We start from the raw sequence: 27,691 nt of genomic DNA, 5'->3' as shown, positions 1-27,691 counted from the left end.
TTCACTACCACATTTTGTATAGTGAGGGACAGGCAAACTCTGTAGGAAACCTGCCTGTCCCTAGCAATTGAACGGACAATATTGAAGCACTATCAGCCACTGGCAGCAGCGCAGAGGACTCCCGCTCAGCTTAAAGGGATCAGTGACCACATGTACAATATGATAAGTAGGTGGGCATTTGTGTGCAACCAAGCTGTAGGCACGTTTGGGGAGATAGCCTGGACAGCACTTGGGCAGAGTCATAATGTTATAAAATACACACCAATAAAAACAAAAAAAAAGCGAGGACAAATGTGGAGGAAATCCAAGGAACTTTATTGGTAATCAGCTAACGACCCGACACGGCCGTGTTTCGGCATCAAAGTCTGCATCAGGGGTCAAACAAATCTTCTACGGTTGTCTCTCGATTGAAAACCAGAAGAAAATGTGATTGTCAGGCTTCCTTAAAACACAGAAATTTTGAAATCAACTATTAAGCGCCTCGATGGCAATACACAGAAATGATGTCATAGCTGATTTCACAATTTCTGTGTTTTAAGGAAGTCTGACAATCACATTTTCTTCTGGTTTTCAATCGAGAGATAACTGTAGAAGATTTGTTGGACCCCTGATGCAGGCTTTGATGCCGAAACACGGCCGTGTCGGGTCGTTAGCCGATTACCAATAAAGTTCCTTGGATTTCCTCCACATTTGTCCACACATTTTTTGTTTTTATCGTTATCGTTCTGCCTGAGGATTCTCCTCCCCGCTTTTTGTTTTCTATAAAATACACACCTACATGCATACACCAGGGGGCCCTTTTACAAAGCGGCGGTAAGCCCAATGTGGGTTTACCGCGCGCCAATCTGGAACAATTGCCGGCCCAATGTGGACACTGGTGGTGGTTCCAGCCCCAGCGCGCGCCATTTTTCATGCTAGAGAAAATAGGTCCTTATGTTTTATTGCAGCAGTTACCAGGTGGTAATCAAGCAGCGACGCACGCTACCTTGTTTACCGCTGGGTTAGTGCGAAAGCCCTTACCACCACCTCAATGGTAGGCGTTAAGTGCTCCCCTCCCACATGGCTACACGGTACGTGAAATGCATGGCCATGTCTTTTCTTTAGCCCTTTTAACCGCTGCGGTAAAGAGGGCCTCAGCGTGCGGCAAAAACAGCCCCCCAAAACTAGTGCTGGGCCCTTTTTACCGCAGCTTAGTAAAAAGAGACCCCAGAGCTGGTGTAAATTCATACACATTCCAGCCGTGATTTTGGCTGGTGTTTTATAAAGACACATAAGCACCTATCGTGGCTTTATAACACAGGCTCTGATTTGGCTTCCCAACCAAACAATCTGTTCTAAAAATGAAGCTCCACAAACCTGGCAAAGGGCACTTTGATTCCACTGCTGTGTGATGTAGACTGTGCCAACGTAGATGAAAACAGAGCAGCTGGGCAGAATTTTACTTTAGCTATCAGAGAACCGAGGCCTAAGAGCGTAGGGAGACCACCACCTCTAGTGAAGACTGCATCAGGTTCTCAGCTAGTACTGGAGTTTGGTGCTTAGGTATTTTTCGTTTGCTAACAGGAAACTTCTGTCGTAGCAATCAGCAGATATGAAATAGGAACTTTAAAATCTGGGATCCTTTTGCCCTTCCCAATAGACAGGGCAGTTTCATTTAAGTTTCTTTCAAATTTGTCATTGACATGTTAGTTTTTACATGTTTTTTTACATTTTCGTTAAATTCTAAACTTTTATCTGAGAATTGCATCGACAGATCAAGAGACAGAACCCTCTATATAGGTAGGTTGGATTTAGTTCAAATCTCAGATTATTAATTTATCTTCCGTGTTCTCAGTTCTTTGCTCTTGAAAGAGATCTTCCATTAGAACGTTCGCATAATGCTCAATCGTGTTCCTTAGAACATGGCTTAGAAGATATTTAGGGAAGGCCAGAATTGATCGAACGGGCTGAAATCAATAAATGCTTTAATCACAGCATGGGAATGGAGCAGCATTTGCGAGTCCTTGATCCCTATAGCACCAAACTTCATCTGCTTTTGGCATATCCCCGCCCTTTAAGCATCCTTTCTAAGCAATAAATGGCATCTATGGATAGCTGCAAGCAAAATGTGCGGAGCAGGATGCAGAGGAATTCATTACCTGGACTCGAACTCCCAGTTTGCCTTTCTGAATGAGAGAAAGGGATGATGAGAGAGTAAGTTAAACCTATAGAACTTTTGCAGTCTTGGTGGAAGCCTTAAGACTACGCAGTGGACAGGATACTGTGCATGGAGGCAAACCCTCAATTAACCTAGCGATTCCAAAATCAGGGGTCTTTATGCTAAAGTAAAACTCCAGAGCATCATGGGAAAGAAAGGTGAGTTAAAATGTAACAGCAATAGCAACACAGTAATGACTGCAAGTGACAGGTAGATGGAGGGGGAGGGGAAGCTGTGCCCAAGCTTTTCATCATTTATTGTAGCCAGATTTTCATGACAGGGTGCAGATCCACACAAGCGTCCACAGTGAGGCTTGACCTTATCTCCCTTCAGTCTTAGTTAGCTCTGACTTCTATCTCTCTCTTTTATTTATTTCTACTAGGGAAGGGATCTCTAAACACAATCACCCAGGTGGATTTATGCTGAAAGTGGGCCAGTTGACTCCAGAGTGCCTTCCTAATTATTTTCTGCAATCATTTTTGGCTCAAGCTGTTTTGCTTTCCCAATGCCTAAAAGCTCATCCTAAGCTGAGCTTTGTAGTGATCTGGATCTGGGAATTAGAGGTGAACTAATTCTTTCCTTTCAAGCAGCTGGCTTTTGAACAACTCAGAACTGCAGCTGGTTTATCATTCTGTAGTGAGATTTATGTTCTAAATGTGGTCAACCGGTGACCTCCAGTAGACGGGACATAGCTGTTGTGTTGAAAATGCATCTCCAGCCACTATTCCTAGCATTTCCTGTTATTCCATCTTAATGGGCAGTAATGCTGGTACAATATGAGGCATATTTTCAAAGCACTTAGCCTTCCAAAGTTCCATAGGTTTCTATGGAACTTTGGAAGGCTAAGTGCTTTCAAAATATGCCTCCAAGTTGTTTAATTGTGATACTGTATATTAAAAAATAAAGGTAGAATTTTCTAATCATGGCAATATGTTGGATTTTATTTAAACTTTCAAAATACCCGTTTTATTTTAAGGCAAAACATCTGATTCAAGTTCCATCTTCAATATATAATCCCCATCATATTTGGCTTCACCAATAAGAATGTATCCTTGCCCCCAAGGGACCCTCCTCTTCCTGCCTCTCGGGATCTCCTTCCCCCACCACCCACAAAACTGGCATAACCTGTACAAATATTCCTGGAAAATATCACCGTCCTGTCCAGAGAATCTACGCCAGGCTTGTCCAAGTTCAGTCCTCAAGGGCTACAAACAATGGACGATTTCCAGGATATCCCTAATGAATATGCACGAGAGACATTTGCATGCCCACTACTTCCACTGTATGCAAATCTCTTTTGTGTGTATTTATTAGGAATATCTTGAAAATCTGGTCTGTTTTCAGCCTCGCACATTGATTTGTTCAAGCCTGAGTCAAGTTCTTAGACAATGAGGTGCTTTCTACAGGATGCACATATTGGCTTCTTATCATGAATCTTTTGCATTTAACAAAATATGAAAGAGGGGTTGAGGACAGATCAAAGAGTCTGAAATTAAAATTCCTCTCTCTGCAACTGATCAAAGGCTGAAGGCATACAAGACCAAGAACACCAAAAACTCAACACACATGAGGGTGACGTGGACAGTGAGAGCACGGTGTGATCAACCACTACAGGGATATCCATGAAACCAAAGTGTCGTGAATCCATGCCAAGCTGTTACGTACCACTGGCGAGTTGACAGGCAGCTGAATACAGCTTAACTGCCCACTCGTGTCTTCCCGCTTGGATACTTCCTGAAGGAAAAATGTGGTATCAATTTTCACACCATTGTTTGGCGTACTTAAAATGGTCATCAAGGAAAGAGCAGAGCAGGAAAGGACCTCCATTATTTTTTAGAACTAAAAGTATTAAGAGGTTCTATTCAGTGCCAACCCCCCCGCCCCCCCCCCCCAAAAAAACAACCCAGTGTCAGTCTGTCATGTTATCTTGTATGCAAATGAAAAAATAACAAACATATTTCAAGGTTAATCATCATGAATTGTAATATTAAAAATATATTTCATAGGAGAAAATCTTTCATTCTTTTCCGCTAGTGTACTCATCTGCTTAAGAGTGGAAAATGAATGATCTGTTTGCAGTGCATTTTTTTCTAGCAAAAAAAGGTGCTGGTATTCAAATGCCAGGCCATCCTTCAGTGGTGGGGTGATCACTAAAGGGCCCACCCCACAATAGCTAGGCTCCCTGTAACCAGTCACAGAATCTATGAAAAGCTAGCATTGATATTCAAGCCTGGCTTCTTTCATTAAACTTGGGGACCATGCGTCAATTTTAGCAGGTTGCTCAGAATCCCTGAGTACACCCTGAAAAAAGCCCCATCTGCTTGTAATAAATTCCTGTTCTCTCAGCTCAGTTTTTTTTCTTGTGTGCTGTCTGTGATTTGATCACACCCTCGAATGCACTCCATATGTATCTTAGTTTCTGGGAATATGTCACATCTCCAGCATCTCGAAAGATACACATCCAACTGCCATTTTGTGAAAGAGAAGTTGGGATGAAGGAACAATTTTCATATTACTGAGAACATGCATTAACTTCTAACCAGATGCAGGAAGGAAAGTGAGTTAAATTGGTGAGAGGGCGAAATGAGGGCTGGAATTGGTAATGTTCACTCAACAGGAGCCTCAGGGCAGACATGACACTTCAGTCCTCAGTGGCAATTTTCCTATGATCTCAGCTCCCATAGCAGTGACCTGCTTCCTTAACGAGGCTGTGGTTTTATTCGTTCTGTTAAGCCAGAGTTCCTGCATCAGTTCTGGCAACCAACCGGATCCAGGAACCTAATCCTTCCTAAAAAGAAACCAGCCGTTCCCAGAGAATCAGTAACCATTGCGCTGCACAAAGCCTTTTGCAAAAACTTTAAGCTACAGTTTAAACACAAAGCTCCGGATTCAGTAAATGCTGTCCAAAGTTAGGCGCCAAAAAGACCTGTGCTAAACTAGTATTTTCCAAATGGTGCTCGCCCTTTGCAGAAAACTCACCAAGTGCGGATCTCGTGACTAACACTGGGCGTTGGATTTACATAAGTACATAAGTATTGCCATACTGGGAAAGACCAAAGGTCCATTGAGCCCAGCATCCAGTTTCCAACAGTGGCCAATCCAGGTCACAGATACCTGGCAAGATCCCAAAAATGTACAAAACATTTTATACTGCTTATCCCAGAAATAGTGGATCTTCCCCAAGTTCATTTAATAACGGTCTATGGACTTTTCCTTTAGGAAGCCGTCCAAACCTTTTTAAAACTCTGCTAAGCTAACCACCTTTACCACATTCGCTGGCAACGAATTCCAGAGTTTAATTACACGCTGAGTGAAGAAAAATTTACGCTTGCTGAAATCTGGTGTAATGTTGGCACTCAACAGGCGTGGATATGACATTAAGCTATAACATGGTGCCCCCTGATCTGCCCATACTCCTCCCATAGCTACATCCCTTTTGAGTTGCGCACTGATGGGGGGAGGGGTCTTTTACAAAGAAGCGGTAGTGTTTTTAGCGCGGGCTAAGCTAGAGACACCCATAGGAATATATGGATGTCTCTAGTGTTTAGTGCATGCTTATTTTTAGTGTTTGCTAAAAACACTAGCACGCCTTTGTAGAAGGCCTACTATGATATTTAGGCATATTTAGGATACTTGGATGTTAAAGAATAGCGACTAGGGCAGATACACCCACATAAAAGGTCCCAGGTACACATCTCACCATTACCCCCTTATATTGCAAGGGGAGCCCTCCAAAACCCACCAAAAATTTACTGTACCCAACTATACACCACTACAATAGCCATTATGACTGCAAGTGTGGGTATACATGTGGGTATAGTAGGTTTCTGGTGGGTTTGGGGGGGGGGCTGACACTTTCCACCACAAGTGTAACAGTTACAGTGGATTATGGGCATGGGTCTCCCTTGCACTGCACCGACCACTAGGCGATTCCAGGGACCTGCTTGCTCTAATATGACTAGCTATAACATCTGAGACTGTCATAGAGACTGTACATTTTGGGGGGATGGGAGGGAGTCAGGAACCACTGGGGGAGGTCATTCCTTTATTTCTCCAGTGGTTATCTGGTCATTTAGGGCATAGTCATTATTAAAACAGGTCTAGCTCAAAATGTCTTAGTTTTAGTCCTGGACATTTTTGTTTTGTTCCATTATTATGGCAGGAAAACATCCAAGTGTTAGGAATGCCCTAATCCCATCCCTAGCATGCCCCAGGCATGCCCCCTTGTGAGTTGGATGCACTGCAGATGAAATGCATAGAAAAACATCTGCAACATAGGTTTCAAAAATAGCGATTTGAACGTTTTGGTAAGCACCACGTCCAAATGCTGCTTTATGCCACTTTTTAGATGCTTTTCTCTTTCGAAAATGGAGCCCCAGAGTATAGCCCATAAGTTCACAATTCAAAATCAAAGTATCCAAGAATCCCCCAAATGGAGGAATATAGAGGATAACACAAATACAGAATAAAACTAGACTCAAAAGGAAGATTATTCAACCAAATTGCGAACTATTCAAACTCAGGAGTTAATTAAGATCTCAGTAAATTAATCATGCACCCATTCAGAACAAAGATTAACTGTAAGGGTTCAAAAAGTATAAGAGGCATTGCTCAGATGGAGAAATTAATATCAGCCAATAAATATTCAATAAAGAAGTAGAAGAGTGGGTCAGATTGGAAGCCTATTGGTGGTGGGGGGAGTGGGAGTAGAAGGTGATGGGTAGGGGAGTTTAGCGTTGACCGTATCAAGTTCTGGTTGATATTTAATATGGTTGGTTAATATCATAGTTTTTTTTGTAACAGTATACAGAAAATCTCAGTAAAGAATTAAGCTTAAAAAATGAGACATCATTATGCCTAATCATACATTTAGAAGGAAATGTTACAATAAACAAGGTCCTTAGTTGAAGAAGCCTGGGCCTCATTAACAGAAATTGTTTCTGTTTTTTCTTCATGGCCTTTGCTACATCAGGAACAGCACACATCTTTTTACAAAGAAAACACCTTCTGATGTCTAAAAAAATGTTCATAATTGAGTCTTGGTCAGGTTTCGAAGTAAATGTCTGTATCAAAGTAGAAGAGATCATCAGCTTTGAATCTGAGATCTCAAGAAATGTAGTCAAATCCAAACTATCTTGAGAGATCTGAGATAAAACATGACCTCCTTCTGCTGCATCTTTTTTCTTGAAAAGTGGATGATAATATGCTCTTAAAATTCAGATTATCGATGCAGGAGGGTATTTAAGTACTTCCAAAACGTATCTTCTTTTCATTTCTATGGGAGATATCGGACTCTTGGAAAATCAATACATCTCACATTACATCTTCTTCTCACATTTGTCAAACCTTTGATTTTCTCACATATTATCATGTATAAGAACCTCTTGAGGGTCATGCCTAGGTCCTCCACATTTCTAGTTAACCAGCCCCTTGAGACTTCATAGCTCCCAAATTATTTTCCAAAAGTACTGTTTGATTATTAAAAATGGTAATTGAGTAGATAATGTTTGACTGAGGCTTAGCCATCTCTATAACCTTTGAATGCCTACTTGCTGGTTCAGCCAAATCTGGCATAAGCCCCTTCAGAGTTTGTAGTCTCTCCTCAATGAATGCTGTTCTTCCATCTCTGAAGGCACATGTGATATCAGTGTTGCCCTCCCTGCATTATCATTTGGCAATCCAACAAGACAGTCATCCTACAGTGCGTTGCTGAGTCTGAGAAAGGGGGGTGGAGGGAGATGTCTGTTCCTCAGGGGTCAGCAAAGTGTTGACGTTTGAAGAAGCCAAAAGCCCTCCATCTCATGTTACTTCTTAGCGACCTATCCCTGACATTTGATGACAAGGGTGAAGCACACTGGTCCATTGGTCCAGAAGGAAGAGGTACAGTAGGAATTCTTCAGTCCTAGCTTTCTGCGTCCAAACCATGCTTTTACACAGGATTACAGCTTCCTCTCTACCGCCATCATGGATCCCAGGTGGGTGGCCTTTCTGTAGGAAGATTATGATCACCATGCAACCCTACTCATCCAGTTGTCAACCTGCAAGGACATACCCTAGACCTTTGATCTTCACTCCCATTTCTTGAGGGCTATGAACAGGTCAGGTTACTTGAGAGAGTTTTGCATATAATAGAGGAACTAGGTATGCAAGTCTCTCTCATGGATATTCATTAGTGATATCCTGAAAACCTGACCAGTTGGCTGCTCTCAAGGACTAGAAGTGAAGACCAAGGTTCAAGATGTTGTTGACCAGTTTGACCCTTAGTTATGCAAATATCAACCTCTCCTAAAGTAAGAAACCAGTTCATTGTTCAATACACCACGGTGGACTCTGAGAACAGATTTCATTGCATCATTCCAGGCAGAAAGATGAGTTTAAACAAGGTAGGGATAAAATAGTCAATAAATATGAAAAGCTAAGAAAATTAATTTATAGTGATATGGTTAGGCCCAATATTCAGTACCATTTATCCAGGTAGAAGCAGCTGCTATTCAGATAATGTTGCTAGAAATCATTTCTGACAGCCCTGGAATTATCCAGGTAGTGCTGGGGAAGTCTGGGAGCCAGTGGCATACCAAGGGGGGGGGGGGGGCGGTGGAGGCGGTCCACCCCAGGTGCACGCCACGGTTACTTCCTGTTCTGGGGCAGAGGGAGCTGCAGCGAACGAGCGAAGTTAGCGAACTTTTCGGAGCCGACAGGTGCGAGCCGCGGCACCCCCCCAGCGGCGTACACCCAGGGGGGGGTTGTCATTTAGCTGGGGGGGAGGAGTCATTTCGCTGGGGGGGAGCGCTGCACCCGGGGGGGGGGGTGCATCGGCGATCTGCCCCAGGTGCCATCCTGGCTAGGAACGCCACTGCTGGGAGCGGAGTTCCTAGTCACCCAGTTAGCGGCAGTGGCTTAGCCACAGGAGTCCTTTGGGCTTAGGCCTACCCCAACACTGTGGCATCCAATACGTGGCTGGTGGTAGAGCTGAAGGCCTGCCAGTTGAAGAGTTTCCCTGCGGGAGCCCTGCCCGTGTTGCCTGAGCAGCAGAAAGTCGACACAGTGCTCTGGTGGCTAATGCCAGTACTTCTGCGCAGGCTCTGTTTATGTATTTGAACTCAGCAGGCGCGGAAATGCTGGTGTTGGAGGCTGGAGCAGCCTGGTGGGTGGCGGTGAAACTTCAGCTGGCAGGGTTTGAGCATCCCTGCCATCAAAAGGTATGATGGGAGGGAGGGGGCAACGGCAGCAACAGCGTCAGCGGAGGTGAGGAGGGCTGAGAGGAAACACGGCCCCCCAGTTCACCCCAGGCCCATCCCCCCAAATCAACTTCTGGCTATGCCCCTGGTTAGCGGTGATAGTCCAGTTAGGACAGTGAAAAGGCAGATTAGTTATCTAGGTACCATTACCAACACCTGGAAAACTGCCGGGGGCCAGGTTACACCTGGATATTCATTGCTGGCTGGTATCAGGCTACCAGCACTGAAAATTGAGGTATCAAATACTGAAGTTGCTGGTTAAATCAAACGCTGACTACCATAGGTGACTAGTGGGATTGTTTATTACTGATGTAAAATAAAATGATTTTAAATTTTTCATAGGGCCATGAAAACACAAAAGGGATTCAAGCCGTGGGCCCTTCCATTAATAAAAATTGATAATTGAAGAGAACAGAACTGGGTGGTGCTGTCTCCTGTTCTGTATTTGCAGACCCAGAGAGCACTCTGCTATGCATCCTGACTCCCAAAGCTATCCTCAAGTAGCCATCTACAAGCCACCCTGAAATGAAAGGTTACCACTAGTTTCTAAGCTTGTGGCCTTTTTCTGGCCTGAATGCTACCTGTGCTAGTTAATGATAAGCTTGTTGTGATCAGAATTAAGATAAGAATATTAGCTCTTTTCTAGGGGCAGGTCCTCGTATTATTTATTCTTCAGATAGAAGCTAAACTAGAAAAACAGGCCTGCAACAAACAGTTGCGTAGCCACAGGTGGGCCTGGGTGGGCCAGGGCCCACCCACTTAGGGTTCAGGCCCACCCAACAGTAGCATACGTTTAGTGGTAGCTGATGGAGATCCCAAGCTCTATCAGCTGAAGACTTCCCTTTCATGGTAAGCCAAGGTGGAAAGAAGCATTTTCTCGCCAGCTGAGATATTTTTGTGGTGGTGGTGGTGAAGAACACTTGGTGTCCAGCCACTTCTTGCCTAGGCCCACCCAGAATCTGTTGTCTGGCTACTCCCCTGGCAACAAATGCTAGGCTCACATGGAGGGAGAATCTGCAATGATGAGGCCTCCCTCCTCTGCCCCCATGGCAGGACTGAAGAAAGCACTAGGCAAATTCTAGATACAATTAGAAAAAAAGTAGGCACAGGTATGCAAGAGAGACTATTGCTGCACGCTGTTAATCACCTCCAACTTTCTCAGGCAAGCATTTTTTTTTCTGTAATATATCTAGCTGTGAATAACATTTTTCACACTCTCATCCACACAAATATACCTTCCAGTGGAGAACATCTAAGGAGTCAGAGTATTAATTACCCAGTGTTAGTCATTCTGTCATTGCAGATTTCCACTTATAGGCAATTTGAAAAGCATTTGACTAGGGTTAGGCTGCTCTGGTCCTCGAGTGGAGCAAGTTGGTCAGGGTTTCAAAATATCTACAATGAATATGCATGAGATCTATGCAAATGCACATCGTGCATATTCATTGTGGACGTCCTGAAAACCCTACTGGCTTACGGCACTTGAGGACTGGAGTTGCCTACCTCAGTATATGGCAGACTTAAGTCTGGAAGCACATTAAGTGGCATGAACCTGATTTTATCCCTTCACACACACACACTTTGGGACGGATTCTACATAAGGCGCAGCAAGTAGCTTGAGTTAAATTGTGCGCAGGGCCACTTTACGTGTGCTACTCAACTGAGTAACAAGCCAATCAGTGATGATAATTGGCATCACTAATTGGTAATAATTGGAATTTGCATGCACTTCTTTTTAGGCGTATTCTAAAAAGAGGCGTGCGTAAATTCCAACACACATAGCTGAAAAGGTGGCGTGTCCATGGGGGGAGTGTGGGCATGTTAGGGGCATTACTTGACTTTATGCGCGTTGTTATAGAATTCGGGGGAATGTGTCTACATTTAGGCATGGGTACTTACACCAGGTTTTCAGTGGTGTAAATGGGCGCACCTAAATGTAGGCGCATTCCGTGACCCTATTCTATTTTTGAGAGATTTGTTCCTACAGTCGTTGCAAGTGCTTGTCCATTTGTTTTTAGTGCTCAAGTATTTTGGACGGTCTACAGCTTCGTATAAGAGCAGAACTGTGGTCCTGCGCCTCTATCTAGCGCTTACTGTTTGACCCCTGACGTAGGTGCTTGCATGCGTCGAAACACGGCCCTTGTTGGGTTCTTTTTTTCTTTACATCAATAAAGACTGTTGGATTATATCTCCAATGGTGATTCGTCTTTGGTCAGCCTCTACTTTTGCCTGCTGTGATTCGTCGTCGTAGAGGGTTCCCCTGCTTTGTTTTTTGGATCCTATTCTATACAACACATCTAACTTTACAGACACTATATAGAATAGCGCTAGGTGCATTGATTGGACACATCTAGATTTTTAAAGCCATTTACAGGATCTGGCCTTTTAACGGCTAGTCTATAAACTAGACACCTGCATTGACATACTTCTTCCACATGTTTTATGTGTATTGGACTAGATTTAGTAAATGGTGCCCAAATTTGGGCACTAAAAAAATGCGTGCTGATTAGAGTAGCCATACTGGGTCAGACCAATGGTCTATCTAGCCCAGTATCCCATTTCCAAACAGTGGCCAAGCCAGGTCACAAGTACTATTGCTATTGTGTAAATGGTGCTCTGAGTTGGGCGCTGTTTATAAAATAACATGTAGCGCAGGGATCTGCGCCCAATTTTGGGATGAGGATTTTACACGTGGTGTAAATCCTTATGCCAAAATTGGGCATGGACGTCCCTGATTCTGTAATACTGCACACATCTTTAGTGAATGCCGCGACCTGCCTATGTCCTTCCCATGGTCACGTCCCCTTTTATAGTTGCACACTAAAAATTTTTACTTGCGCATCTTTGTAGAATACCACTGAGTAAGAAGCATGCGTAAATTCGAATTGTTGTCAATTAGCACTGATAATTGATTGGCAGCACCCAATTATTAGTGCCAATTGGATAATTGGCTCATTATTCAATTAAATTTGAGCACACAATTTTGAGCATCATTTATAGAATTTGGGGGATTATATGTTTACCTACCCGCAAAAGTGTCAGCGGGACACCCAATTGCCATTCTGTAATGGTGCGCAGAATTTATAGAGCATGTAAATTCAGGAGGCATTGTGAGGAAGTGATGTAGAGGCAGGAAACACTCCCTCAGTGGTGCAGTTCAGCCCCCTTTCAGCAGATGGCGCTAGTCTGCCAGGGCGGAAGCTGAGGCTGATACAGTTCAGCTACCTTGCAGCAGGTGGTGCTAGGCTGCAGAGACTGAGCCTGAGTCAGAGGGGTGGGGCTTAGGCCAGGAGGAAGTTAAAGCCCTGGAGGCTGAACAGATCAGGGAGACCCCGATATAGAGGTTTCCACCAGGGTGGCCCTGGGAGGAGAGAAGCCACCCTGGAGTGAGGGACTCCAAAGCTTGTGTGTATAAGCCACCCAACCTGATACAAGGTAGGCTAAGCTCTGAAACTATATAAGGACACTGTTGAGCTCTGGTGGGAGGAAGACCCAAGTAGCAAAACCCGTGTCAAGGACAAGGTCCAGGAACCCTGAGCTAAGAAGGGAGAGTGCGTATATTGAACCTTTCAGAAACAGGGTTCCCGCTTATGTGTAAGAGACTTGACGAAGAGTGTGAGAGAACAGGCATGTTTATGTTCTTTTTCTGGTATAAAATAAAGCTTTCCTTTTGACCTTTGCACTATCTTTTATGAGGACTCCATGCCCTGCTGGGGCACGCATTCACAGGCATATACCAGGATGGAGCATGAGTGGGGCTCCCTCCTACACATGTAATGTTCACTATACTATAAGTTATGTAGGTCCATGCCACATTTATGCACCCACAGTTAAGCAAGGTCTATGATTGGTGTAACTGTAGGCATGTAAATGTTAGGCATGCCGATATCGGATTAAGATAATATTCTACAATGGAACCTAGGTTGAGTCATAACAGGCTTCCACCATGTGTTCTCGGGGCACTTAAATGGAGGTGCACAGTTGAAGAATTTCCTCCTTTATGCCTTAGAAAGAAAGATAATAAAATACACCATGTGCTCTTCTTTTCTCCTTCCATTTTCCTTTCCACCAAACACCTTCTTCACTTATTGGCTTCCCCCTTTTCTTCATCGCTTGTCTTTCTCCCTCCCACTCCTTTTCTCTCCTCTTCCTATTTTCTCCTTCCCATTTCCCGCGTTTGACATACAAGTTACGTGAACTGAGTTCAATGGTTTAATACCTCGGTCTGGAATCCCTCCACCAGGATGGCCACCAGCAAGTTAAAGAGGACATAGTTCCCAAAGGTCATCAGGGCAATGAAATAAAGAGCAGCCCAGGAAGAGGTGGAAGCCATGCCGTTGTAAAGAACCTTGTTCCAATCTTCCTGAGTCAGAATCTGCGGAGAAACGGAAAGTGTTCATTGAGATATGACGGCAAGGATCAAAAGACACAACAACCAGACACAGTCTGTATCACACATCCTATAAGATGGGGCAGGGGCTATCAACTCTGACCCATCTACTCATAACAACGATCGGGTTGATATTCAAAGTGATTTAACTGGCCAGAAATGGCTCCTGGCTGGTTGAATCACCTGTTCAAGGTCAGCCACTAATTTTCAGCAGCACTTAACTGGTTATTTCTGCTGAAAATAACTGCTTAGCACCGAACTGAAAACCAGCTATTTTGGGGGGCATTCCAGGGGTGGAGTTGGCACTCGGCCACTTAAGTGCTGAAATTCAGCACTTAACTGACCAGATTAATTGCAGAAATAGGACCACATAAAAGCCAGTCCTATCTTATTGCGGTGCCCTATAGCCGGTTAAAATGCTGAATTTTGCACTTAACCGGCTATCCATTAGCTGACTCCACAAACCTGGAAATTCAGTGCCAATGCCAGACATGTCCCAGCATTGAATTTTTGGGTTTAACGCACGCGGCAGTCAGCAGACTGCTGATCGCCGCCAGCTGAATATTGGGCTCGATTTGTATAGTGGAAACAAAATTCTGTAGTACATGTAGCCACGAGGAGATTAAATCACTTTCATAACCAAACTGTAATGGAACCATTTCCAAAGCAGTTACCTGCCTAAGTTTGGATACTTAAATGTAGGTAGCCAACAAGATGGGAGAATGAAGGCATGGGTGATTCCAGGATTAATTTTCAGTGGGGCATGAGGTTAATATGGGTGAAGATGTTGACACTGCCTTCAGGTCTCCTCTCACTGGCTCCAAAAGTGGTGGGAGGGTAGCCTGGCCAGACCCACCCATGACGGAGCTCCTGGAACAAGGTAGGGTTAGGTAAAGGGAAGCAAGTTAGGAGTTCAGTGCTGATTTTCAATATTAGGTGCAGAAGTTAGGTGAATCAAAGGAAGAGCATAATTTTGGACAGCCAAATCTTGGATGGCCTAATTTAAGCAACTGTTTAGTTCTCCTTTTCCTCTTGCCTCAGTCAGCCCTGTGATCCTGTCTTCTCTGCCCAACTAACTTGATTCACAAACTTCATTTGACTGCTCCATGATATCCTCTCCCTCACCTGCCTGACTTCTAGAGTAGAGAGAAAGTGTGTGTGTGTGTGAGAGAGAGAGAGAGAGAGAGAGAGAGAAAGAATCCAGGGCACCCACCTGATCTAAATCTAAATAGTCCATATAATATCATAAATAGCTTAATGGGATATCGCTTATAATCAAAGTTCACATCACAGCCAACAAAGATATCCTAACCAGTCCTGAAAATTTTTAGGTATTAGGAGGAAAAAAACTCAAATTATAAAGGCACACTCCTAGTGTTGGTATCACGGCCCGTGGAAAGTGTCAAGTTGACTGTAAATTGGATAAGATAAGTGCCTTTCCCCGTACTAGAAATAGACGGGTTTGTTATTTTTGTTTAAATAGAGTGAACAAATTAGTACTTGTAAAATAACAAAAAAGAAGGAGGTTTTTTTTTTACCTGTGATGATTTAAAGGACCTCCCAATAGTTGGTGATACCAACACTAGGAGTGTGCCTTTATAATTTGAGGTTTTTTCCTCCTAATACCTAAATATTTTCAGGACTGGTTAGGATATCTTTGTTGGCTGTGATCTAAATCTAAATAGCCTTCCCCACCCCTTCATGGCCCCAGACCCCTTCCTCCCCAAACCCCAATGCCAAGTCAGTAGGAATCCTTAGCGTTACTTCACATCAGCCTGGCATCCTGTTCTGCTCTGGCAACATGACTATGAATTTTACCATTAGCCACTTAAGTAGGGCATCCAATGCTGAGCATCAGGGGGGTCATTTTATAGACTCATTTTTGTCTGTACGTGGCCACATACACGCATATGTGACCTATTAAACATGCCTGTTATTGTTCGGTTGTCAACTCTTTCACTACTTGATTATGATAATTCTTTGTATTTGGGACTAATGGTTAAACAATTGTCTGAGCCTATTTTCACCCAGCCTGCCGCATGATCGCTATAGTCTCCTATCCCACCACCACCTGTTGAGCGTTACAGCAGCGCCTTTGGGACCACTTAGTAATTGCGTCTAAACACCGTAGAGTGAACGGATCGCTTCACCACTCATCTCAGGGGCAGATTTCATCTCCACTTCCACCCAATTACGGAACACCTTGCCGAGAGCTGTTCAACAAACCAGAACCGTCTCAGCATTGGGAATCTATCTAGGACTAGCCTATCTGGGAAAGCCATCTGTAAGGATTCAACATATAACCTAAAGTCCTTCCTAATAACATATCCGTGGACCATTTTGGACTCTTTTGCCTTTCCCTTTTTCTTTTTTTACTCTGTTCCTTCTATCTTGATTGTAATTGTATAACAACTGACCTGGCGTTAGCCTCATCATTACATTGTAAGCCACTTTGTGCCTGCAAAACTGTGGGAAAAAGTGGGGTATAAATGTGCTAAATAAATAAATAAACCTTAGATTCAGAATTCAGCGGCTAGAATGATTTTTCGTTGTTCAAAATTTGAGAGCCTTTTATTTCAAATAATTCAGCAGTATACTTGAAAATACTCTTAGAATAATTTACAAAAATGGAATTCCCAAGTAGCCACAATAGCACAGTAACACACAGCACATTTCTTAAATCTTCATTGTTAGTATATACCTGGAAGACTGTGACAATGGCCCAGAGCAAGGAATCAAAGTTCTTCCTGTCCGGCAGAGTGTCCCCATCTCTCTCAGATGCAAATTTACAGCCAAACAGGTGCATCCCTAGAATACTGTAGCAAAAAGAGAATACATAACCAAACCTCTACAGTTAGGCTGACGGAAGAGCAAGGAAGTATACTGGACTTTCACAATATCTAAATCTTTATTTTCTATTGCTCAGACTAATTTTGAAGTTTAATATTCATGATGGTTTAAGCTAAGTTATCCCGATTTTTATTATAAGATGAACTTTCCTTCCTGAATACCTACTCCATTCTGTCTACTCTACCTCAACTATGTATTTCTTTTTTCCGGAACTTGTAATCACCATTTCGGAACTATGTAAGCCACATTGAGAATGCAAATAGGTGGGAAAATGTGGGATACAAATGTTGTAAATAAATAAATTAATTAATACATGATGAGCATAGGCCGCCACCCCCAAAAATGGTTTGCACCTCTTTGCTACCCCACTTCCAGTGGATATTTAATTTATTTATCAGAATTTATTTACCACCTTTTTGAAGGAATTCACTGAAGGTGGTGAACAGCAAGAATAAGTCAAACATAAGCAATGGACAATCACAGCAGTAAAAATATTCAAATAACAATACAAGACATGGCATAATATACTACTTACAATGTCAACACAATATGTAATAAATTGTTTTAATAGACAACCTAAGGTATAAGCAAAGATGGAAAATATAGATAGGTAAGAGAGTAAGAGGAGTTAGAAAGTAAGGTGACTAATGTAAAGAAAGTTGCACATGAGGTCAGAGAGATGGTTAAATATTATCTCAGCAAGGGTAGGAGTGGATAAACATGTCCTGCTGCAGTATATGCAGCCCGAGTCACTCTTTGTGTGTGTGTGACTAGCAAGTTAGTTACTTCTTCCATTAAAGCTTGGATGAAGTACCAAGCTTTCTCCTGCTCCCTGAAGTAAAGATAGTCTTGCCTTAAGTGGAGCCTTTCAGGGAGTACCTTGCAGAGTGTGGGGGCTCCTTCAGAGAAGGCTCACTGGCGGTTATCACATTGTGTAATGTCCTTTGGAGAGGGTGTGGTTAGGGATACTCCTTGGGAGGACCTTAGTAGTGACCTTGGAGATGTGTAAAGGGTGATCCTGGGTCATTTCCTTTAAGGACCTTGAAGATTATGTTTTAATAAGAGTTGCTCTGTTTTTATTATATAATTATGATTGTATTTTGTTATCCACTAAGATTTGTAGATAATTTTGATGTATGAAAATATCATTTTGGTTTCCTCCCCCCCCCCCTTCGCGCATACCTGGCTTGCCTCCCTGTTGTCACTCCAAACATTTCTGTCTAGAGACGCCACTGGTGGTGAGAGGCCTTGGCCTTCCAGGATCGGTGGAACGCAGTAAGCAGAGTATGCACAGCAGTGGGTGCCAACATTCAAGGGGCACCAGAAACTGCCATGCTTACCCACTGCGCTCTGCTCCATTGGCCATGCTTCACTGGCCATTGCCATTGCACACTAAAGCCTTCGTAAGACCTACCTTGAAGGTCAGGGCCCGCCCTGGTGGTGTAGTGGCCTCTGCAGCTATGAGGGCAGGAAAGAATCCCACTCTTTCCTGCCCGCTTCCGCTACTCTGTCTTTGCCTTGCTCTTCTGCGCCACAGGCAGCGCCACCAGGGCCACCGAGAGGGGGGGCAGGGGGGACAAAATTCCGAGCCTCAAAGGGGGGCCCGGCGCCAGGGTCTCTCTCCTTCTCCTGCTCCCAGGCCACTGGTGCTGCAGCCCCGGTCTTACCCCGCCTGCCCTCTGTCCGCCATGGGCCCCCTGCATTCAAATCATCAGCGCCTCACCTATGTCTGAAAGCGGCAGACCGCCTCACCTCCCTTCGGGCCCTCCCTCACTTTGTCCTGCCCTCGTCTGATGTAACTTCCTGTTTCCGCGAGGGTGGGGCACAGTGAGGGAGGGCCCGAAGGGAGGCTATCTGCCGCTTTCACAAGGAGGTGAGGCGCTGTCAATTTGAATGCAGGGGGCCCGGTGGTGGACGGAGGGGGGCTGTTGACGGGGCTCGGGGTGGGCGGGTGGAGACCGGGGACTGTGGTGACAGTGGTAGCAATTGGGGGGGGGGGGGCGGTGGCAGAAGAGCAAAGCAGAGACGGAGTAGCAGCAGCGGATAGGAAACAGTGGGATTCTTTCTTGCCCCTGCAACCGCCGAGGCCACTACACCACCAGGGTGGGCCCTTCAAGGTAGGACTGTAGTGTGTTGGAGAGGGGGGTTGTGGTATGCGGGAAGGGGATGGCCGTGATGGTGGCAACTGCAGCGGTGGGGTGGGGGGAGGTTTTGGCACAGTATAAGACAAACCAATGGACTGCATTAGGGGCTTAAAGCCCATTTAGTTATGTTTAAACAAATCTTGCATGAAAGAAACTATTTTTACTATTTTGACTTATGAAAACCACTTGTCCCTGAAACATGCTCAAAACAGAATAATCCATTTGTACAAAAGAGACAATGAAAGGAGAGTTTAATTTTATTTTACTTCCAATCTTTATAACACCAGGCTTCCCAAGGCAGATTACAGCAACAGTTAAGATGAACCCATCGGTAAACAGGATATCCTCACTGAAATTTGGCCACGTATTACTGTATTGTGTAGAACAGTGTAGAAAAAGGAGCACAAAATATGGCCTTTAGCTACAATAACGTTTAATCGGTTTTAGTGATATTCAATTTTATTTCATGATATTTATATCTACAAATGGGAAGCATTCAAATAAATTAAAAAGCTGTTGAGTAAAAAAAAAAAAAATCCTTTTGTTCTTTACCTTTTAAGGCACTGGGCTGAAAAAGGGGGTGGTGTGGGACAAGGGAGGAGGGAGAAAAGAGAAAGGAGATGCTGGACGGGTGGGGGGAGCCAACTAATAATTTGCAGGGGGGGGGGGGGGGAGGGCGCCAGAGACCCTAGCACTGGCCCCGAGGCCTTCCCCAGTAGAAATAGCCTTATGAGTTTAATTTGATGTCTCTAGGGCTTCAAGTAATCACGCAAAAAGGGTTCCTTGAATAGTAAATGGATTCTGCCATGAACTACGACCTCTAGAAAAAGGTACATTTCATCTATCTCTTGCCATGTGCACTCAACAAGCACTGGTACATGTAGTCTGAGAAGGCCAGGGCCACCTGCAATATTTATCTATGGAATTTACACTAATCAACTTCCTTATCTCTCCTTGACACCACCAGGCTCTCCTTTCTAATATATTACAGAGAGCTTTCTCCATGGCCCATGGAGTCATTTAGCTGCTCAGCAGAGAAGACAGAATTATGAATGCCATAAAGCAACAATGTTCTTTATTATCTTAACAACCCAGAGACCAAAATGAAACATTTCAAGGAAAATACTGAGAAGACAAAGCCCAGAGAGCCTTTCCTCTATTTTTCCAGCTTGCCTGGCATACTGTGCTCTCATTTAGATGGGTACACATTTCGTTATTCTACGCACCCCTCCCCATTGCCGTATCACCAGTGATGCACTTTGAGGGGCATTTTCGATATGACATCAAAGTTTGACTTTGGGCGTTCTGCACAAAATGTCCAAAATCTAAGTAGAAAAGGTCATTTTCAAAAAAAGAAAAATGCCCATCTTTTTTTTTTTAAATACTGTTTCGAACAAGGTTATGTGCTTTGAATGTTTTATTTTTTTTGGTCCATTTTCAACCCCCCCCCCCAAAATGAATAAGTGCAAAACATAGACATTCATGCCATTGAGATGTAGGAGGAGCCAACATTTTTAATAGACTAGTCTCCCCAGACATCCCAGGAGAGCAATGGGGCACCCTAGAGGCACTTCTGTGTACTTCATGACAATGCTCCCAGGTGCACATCTCACCTTTGTTCCCTTATGTTGTCCCCTGAGCCCTCCAAAACCCACCCAAAACGCACTGTCCCCCATTGTATACCACTACAATAGCCCTTATGGGTGAAGAGGGCACCTATATGTGGTTACAGTAGGGCTTTGGTGACTTTGGGAGGGGTCACAGTTTCTACCACAAGTGTGATGGGTAGAGGGAGATAGGGACCTGGGTCTCCCACTGTGTACTGCACTGACCACTACATTACTCCAGGGACCCGCATGCTGCTCTAATAGACCTGGTGTTAACATCTGAGGCTGTCATAGATGCTGGTAAGTCATATTTGTATTCTCATTTTGGGGAGATGGGAGGGGGTCAGTGACCACTGGGGGGTATTGGGGGTCACCCCTGATTCCATCCAGTGGTCATCTGGTCATTTAGGGCACCTTTTTGTGCCTTATTCATTCTGAAAACAGATCTAGACCAAAACATCTTAGTTTTAGTCCTGGATGTTTTCGTTTTGTTCCATTATGGCTGTAAAATGTCCTAGTGTTAGGCATGCCCTAAGCCCACCTTTGAAACGCCCCGACATGCCCCCCTTATGATTTGGACGCGGTGCAGATGAGTTGCATAGATAAACGTCTAATACAGACTACTGATGGTGTATTGCTAATGAACCGCAGTTCGATTTCAACAATAGCAAATGAACCACTCAATTACTATGCTACTGATATTGTGGAGGAGGAAAAGACTTCAGATGCTCACCATTCTCTGTTTTTAATTAAACTAACAGTACGTGGTTGACACCTACAATATCCACCATTGAAGAGGTGATCTAGTAGAGCACTTAGCAAGGCGGTAGACTCCGCTCCTAAAGAAGCTTAAAGCGAAACAGAGGCTTACTGTAGAGTGTTCCCAGGCAGGCAATTGCTACAAGCTCAGATAAGTTTCCCATATGAGTCAAAAAGGGATTATAAGGTAGAGGTTTTTGACTCCCGATATCCACTTTAAGAAGAAAACCTCTTCAATGGTGGATATTGTAGGCGTCAACCACGTACTGTTAGTTTAATTAAAAACAGAGAAGGTTGAGCATCTGAAGTCTTTTCCTCCTTCAAAATATCAGTAGCATAGTAATCGAGTGGTTCATTTGCTATTGTTGAAATCGAACTATAGATAAACATCTCCAAAATAGGTTTCGAAAATATCGATTTGGATGTTTTCAGAAGAAAAACATTCAAATGGTGCTTTATGACACTTTTTGGACATTTTTCTCTTTTCGAAAATGGGCCCCTTTGTCACTGGTGCCCACTCACTGCTGCCAATCGTAGTTCCCTGCATCCCCAATCTAATCCCCTCAGCCACTCTCCTCTCTCACTCAACATAATTCACAAATCAATCCCTTTACTCACTATTTGCCCCTTACTGTCATGCCCCTTTCTACGTAACTCACTAATTTGCGACCTATCATCTCTTGCGCCCAGTCTTCACTGTCTCTTTCCTCTCCCCCTCTGATCCAGCATTCAAGGAGAAGATGTACAACAGTGACAGTACAGTGCTTGAGGCTGCTCCCCCCTCCCCTTTGAACTGTGGCAGCCACTGTAATGTTGCATGGATCAAAGTGCAATACCCCTGGCTGGCAGAAGAGGAACTATGGCCTGAAGCAGTGCAATGAGGCTATCCATTTCCCCTTCACAACACAGAGCAGCAGGAAGGAGGAAGAAATAGGGCCACTGATACAGATTCTCCTGTCACACCTGACAATTCTACCAGGAGATCAAATTTTGCAGTGCTTGCCACGGCTGTGCAAATACTGGAGACCAGCCAGCTCATTTTCAAAGGAGAAGGGCATCCATCTTCTGACACAAATCGGGAGATGGGCGTCCTTCTCTCAAGGTGCAGTGTACTTCAGGCAGGCGGACCTGGTGGGGGGTTGGGGGGCTCAGCACCCAAGGTAATGGAGCTATGCACCTGGGAGCAATTTGTGAAGTCCACTGCAGTGCCCCCTAGGGTGCCCGGTTGGTGTCCTGGCATGTCAGGGGGACCAGTGCACTACGAATGCTGGCTCCTCCCACAACCAAATGTCTTGGATTTGGCCATTTTCCAGATGGATGTCTTTGGTTTCCATTATCGGCGAAAACTGAGGTTGGCCATCTCTAATGGCGGCCATCTCTAAGATCGACCTAAATGGCAAGATTTGGGCGTCCCCGACCGTATTATCGAAACAAAAGATGGACGTCCAACTTGTTTCGATAATACGGTCGGGGACGCCCCTTTATGGGGCCGTGCTTAGAGATGGGGCGCCCCCGTTCGATTGTGCCCCTCCAGGGCTCTGCCTTACGATATTATTTTTATCAATTCCTAATTAAAACATATTTTTCTAATGCCACAAACCTAGATCCGTTTTATAAAACTCTATCATAAAAAGTATTAACTTTCATACATATTTAACAAACTTTTACCAGTTCTGGATACAGAGACATGGAGCTCTGTTTGCTAAATTTATTTCCCATAGATGCAAAAAGAGAGAAGAAACCTTAGTAAAATGAGGCCCTTAGGTTAACGTTCTCAGTAACAATTCACACGTTTATAATTCCTATCTCTATACTTTCCTGTACGGCAGAGGTTCCCAACCAGTCCTCGGGACACACCCAGCCAGCCAGGTTTTCAGTCTACCCACAATGAATATAGATTTGCATAGAATGGAGGTTGTGCATGCAAATTTATCTCATGCATATTCATTGTGGATATCCTGAGTGTCCCGAGGACTAGGTAGAGAACCCCTGCTCTAAGGAAACGGCAGGTTGTGTCCATAGTTCTACCAAAACAGTCATGAGATGCTACACATTTCTCAGCCAGAGATGCATCGAACAAACTCAGGTACCTTACGAGATTTCACAAAGTGGATTCAAGATTATGTTAGCCCTTTGACAATCAGAAGAATTATAACCTAGGAACTGCTTTGCTCTCTGGTTTAATTTAATTTAAAATGGGCATATTTAGCCCGTTTTACCTTTACCAGCTCAAGGTGGATTACAGTGAAAAAAAAATCATTACACACAATCATATCCATAAATGAAAAATGATAAAACATAACATCATTAAAAAAAAGGTGTTTCATTACAAGGTCCAAAGTGATACAGACTATTATAAAAAGGATAAAGAATTAATCTAATCATTCTCATTTCCAACAGCAGTGAGTTCCACAACTCCGATCTTTTCCCTACCATAGTCCTTGCAGTTATAATGAATAAGCAATATGCTTTTTTCGAGGGAACAACCAATCTTATCTCCAAAGAGGAATGCATTAATCTAGATGGGCGGTACATATTTCAATAAGATGTCTCGGACCTAGGCAATGAATAGCTTGAAAGACCAGTGAGAGAATTTTAAATTCAATTCTAGCTTTTATTGGCAGCAATGCAACTGGATCCAAAAAGGGGTTAGTTACATGATCATCCCCCCCCCCCAAATCAACCTTGATGCTGCATTTTGTATCTGAGCCAATGTTTTAGGGCAGTGGCATAGCCACAAGGGGGTACCTTAGGGGCCTGGGATCCCTCACTTTGAGCTCCGGCCCCCTAAATTGCAGTACCCTGAATGGCTCAAGGGGATGCCCAAACCCCGCCAAAGAGCTCCAGAGCCTGAATCTCCCCCAGTGTGAGGAAGTCAGTGGTGTGCTTTCCAGTTGCAAATGCCAGCACTTCTTACACGTGTTCAGTTCACATACATTAACTGAGCATGTGTGAGAAGTGCCAGTGTCGGCAACTGGAAAATATAATGCCAAATTCTGTGCACTGGGGAGGACTGAGCCATGGGGCTCTTCGGCTGTCAGGGCTTGGCCATTCCCACCAGCAAAGGTATAAGTTTTAATGAAGTGGGGGGGGGGGGGGGGGAGAGAGCAGAGGGGAATGGGTGAATCCCCAGTCCACCCCGGGTCCCCCACAAAAAGAGACTGCTGGCTACGCCCTTGTTTTGGGGTGCATTACAGCTAGCAGTGCACGAAAGGAATTCCCAGGTCTGCTCACCTGAAGATGAAGATGAAAAGCATGAGCAGCATACAGAAGGTGGCCACGTTATCCATAGTCTTCATGAGGACGATGAGCTGACGCTGAAGGGCTGGCATGAATCGGACCAGCTTCAGAACACGCATGAGGCGGAAGGTCCGCAGAACTGACAGGCCTCCGCCCTGCTGACCAACGATCTCCCATACGCTGAAAGAAAGAGCAGAGCACAGCTCAGTAAGGAGCAGAGATTGTAAGAGTAAGAGAACAAGGGAAGAGAAGGAGACAAATGTTTACAAAAGGAAATCAGGAAATTAAAGCATCTAAGAGACAATGATCACTTCCAATTTTACATAGTTTTTGTTGTTACATTAACAGTGTGAGCACTGTTTCAGCCTGGGCTTACGTATATTACAAAACCAAAAGGGAAACAAATACAAATAACTCTCATATAAAATTTGAAATGTTTCATAAAAGCGGATATTTGAGGGACCTCATCTGGCCACACTCCTGCATCTTTCCTAACATCACGGTCTCAGGGTTTGTGGTAAGAAGCTAGTAATTTCTCCAGACCCTCTCAATCCAATCTTCATGCTTCTACCTGATTACGACAATCACTCCATCAAAGATGTTGTATGGATTTTTGATGTAGCCAAAAGGCCCATAAACCAGCAATTTCAGCAGCATCTCGAGTGCAAAGAGACTTGTGAAGACGATATTGCTGATCTCCAAGGCATTGGTGAGCTCTTCAGGCTGTGGTTAATGACAAGAACATCCACGTTAGTATTGAAGGTCTACACAATTCTGCTTAATGTCTGCATAACACTGTTTAGGGGTTAAGACTGACTTAAGGAAAAATCTGGCAAAGAGAAAACAGACCACCATTCCTCTCCCCTTTCTCATCCACTTCTCCCTCCACTTATCCAAAGCATGAAGACAGCACAGACGCAGCGGTGGTGGCATCAGTAGCAACAGTCAGTACAAGACCCTGTGCATCAGTTTGCACTCACAGACCCCACTACTCTACTACTACTACTACTTAACATTTCTAGAGCACTACTAGGGTTACGCAGCGCTGTACAAATTAACAATAAGGACGGTCCCTGCTCGGAAGAGCTTACAATCTAAAGGACGAAATGTCAAGTTGGGGTAGATAAGTTTTCTGAGAGGAGGTGTAGTGATACTCATACTACCCCTCTCCTCAAGACCCTTCACTGGCTCCCTATCCGTTTTCGCATCCTGTTCAAACTTCTTCTACTAACCTATAAATGTATTCACTCTGCTGCTCCCCAGTATCTCTCCACACTCGTCCTTCCCTACACCCCTTCCCGTGCACTCCGCTCCATGGATAAATCCTTCTTATCTGTTCCCTTCTCCACTACTGCCAACTCCAGACTTCGCGCCTTCTGTCTCGCCGCACCCTACGCCTGGAATAAACTTCCTGAGCCCCTACGTCTTGCCCCATCCTTGGCCACCTTTAAATCTAGACTGAAAGCCCACCTCTTTAACATTGCTTTTGACTCGTAACCACTTGTAACCACTCGCCTCCACCTACCCTCCTCTCTTCCTTCCCGTTCACATTAATTGATTTGATTTGCTTACTTTATTTATTTTTTGTCTATTAGATTGTAAGCTCTTTGAGCAGGGACTGTCTTTCTTCTATGTTTGTGCAGCGCTGCGTATGCCTTGTAGCGCTATAGAAATGCTAAATAGTAGTAGTAGTAGTAGTAGGTGTAGTGATTAGGTGCCGAAGGCGACATTGAAGAGGTGGGCTTTGAGCATTGATTTGAAGATGGGTAGGGAGGGGGCACGGCGTATGGGTTCAGGGAGTTTGTTCCAGGCATGGGGTGAGGCGAGACAGAAGGGACGGAGCCTGGAGTTGGAGGTGGTGGAGGTGCTATCTAATAGGAAACCCACACAGAAGGAAGGGAAGAGAACCTGTGAACATTCTCTAAATCAATAGGCTGATTGCCACTACAGGGCATAGGTCAGGGTGGAACCCACTTTCAGAGGGATTAACCCTGTTTCTGTGACCTCGCTTAGAGTCCCGACCTACAGTTTACCATTATGTACACTGCAAAACCATGGACCTGTTCCTAAACAGAACCATCCTTACATAAATTTTTTACCCGGTAAATCTAGAAGCTTGCTTCAGACCAGCCAAGCTCCATAATGACACATCTGGAGCTATCATGGTGTGCATTTAAAAATGTTTTTAATCTGGTTATAAATGCATTTCTAGAAAACCTAAGTGGAGGATTTTACTTTTGCATACAAGTCGTCCCAACTCATACCAATAGAGGATCAAAAGAAGAGAGCTGAAATATTTCACCATGAACAGAACCTGCTTCTGCATGCCTCCATCAATCTTGGCCAAATGATTCAAGGGAAGGCATGGAATCAAATTTATGTTCTGTGTGCCACGATCCTGATTATACCATGAGGGTATCAGGGCACCGAGATTCTAATATTATCTTGCAGCTTTATCCTCCTGGTGTAAGAGCACTGAGATCTCTGTTATCTGTTATAATCTCTGTTATTGAGATCTCTGTGAGCAGGTCAGCAATTAGGCAAGACTAGATGATAGCCTAGGGTGGCAGCTTGTTGGAGGCAGCAAAAAGCAGCTTCAGTCTAAGCAAAACAACAGCCCTGACAGCCTCACAAACTCAAAGAACCATCAGCACATACTTTAACCTGCAGAAAGGGGGCAGCAAAGAGTAGCTAGAGTTAAAGCAAAACAATAGCCCTGACAACCCTACAAAAAAAATCCTCACATATGATAAACTGAATTTTTATAGGATTTTTGTGTGATCTTCATGACCGTTGAGCTTAATTATCAAAATCTTGGGGAGGCTGCAGATGATGGGCCTGCAGGGCCGGTCAAACCCGGTAAGCGGGGTAAGCACCGCAGGGGGTGCCTGCCTTCAAGGGCGGCGCTGCGGCGCTGCGCCGCCATACCGCTCCGCCCTTGGTGCTTTAAATCTTTAATTTACCCCTGATCCAGCAGTCGCGTCATTTGAAAGCCTTGCCCCGTCTCTAGCCTTCCCTCCCTTCGTGAGTTCGTTCCGCAGTCCCGCCTTCTGACGTCATTTCCTCGAGGGCGGGACTGCAGAACGAACTCACGAAGGGAGGGAAGGCTAGAGACGGGGCAAGGCTTTCAAATGACACGGCTGCTGGAACGGAGGTAAATTAAAGTTTTAAAGCACCAAGGGTGGCAGGGGATGGGGTAATTCGGGCGAAGGAGAATCGCTGGACAGGGGCAGGGTGGGAGAAGAGAGAAAGGAGATGCTGGGGGG

At 44.4% G+C, this 27,691-nt stretch overlaps 1 protein-coding gene across 1 annotated transcript in view; it reads right to left on the bottom strand.

The window, feature by feature from the left end:
- CACNA1G (calcium voltage-gated channel subunit alpha1 G) overlaps window positions 1-27,691 on the bottom strand; it is a 274,000-nt gene that overhangs the window by 144,492 nt on the left and 101,817 nt on the right. The window contains 5 exon segments of the mRNA XM_030208360.1: window positions 3,863-3,931; window positions 13,655-13,810; window positions 16,527-16,641; window positions 24,420-24,605; window positions 24,997-25,148. Coding sequence (XP_030064220.1) covers window positions 3,863-3,931; window positions 13,655-13,810; window positions 16,527-16,641; window positions 24,420-24,605; window positions 24,997-25,148 — 678 coding nt within the window.

The sequence above is a fragment of the Microcaecilia unicolor genome, chromosome 6 (assembly GCF_901765095.1).
Source record: "Microcaecilia unicolor chromosome 6, aMicUni1.1, whole genome shotgun sequence".
Lineage (NCBI taxonomy): Eukaryota > Metazoa > Chordata > Amphibia > Gymnophiona > Siphonopidae > Microcaecilia > Microcaecilia unicolor.
Note: the sequence above shows the minus strand (reverse complement) of the source record. Positions and strands in the feature narration are given on the sequence as shown.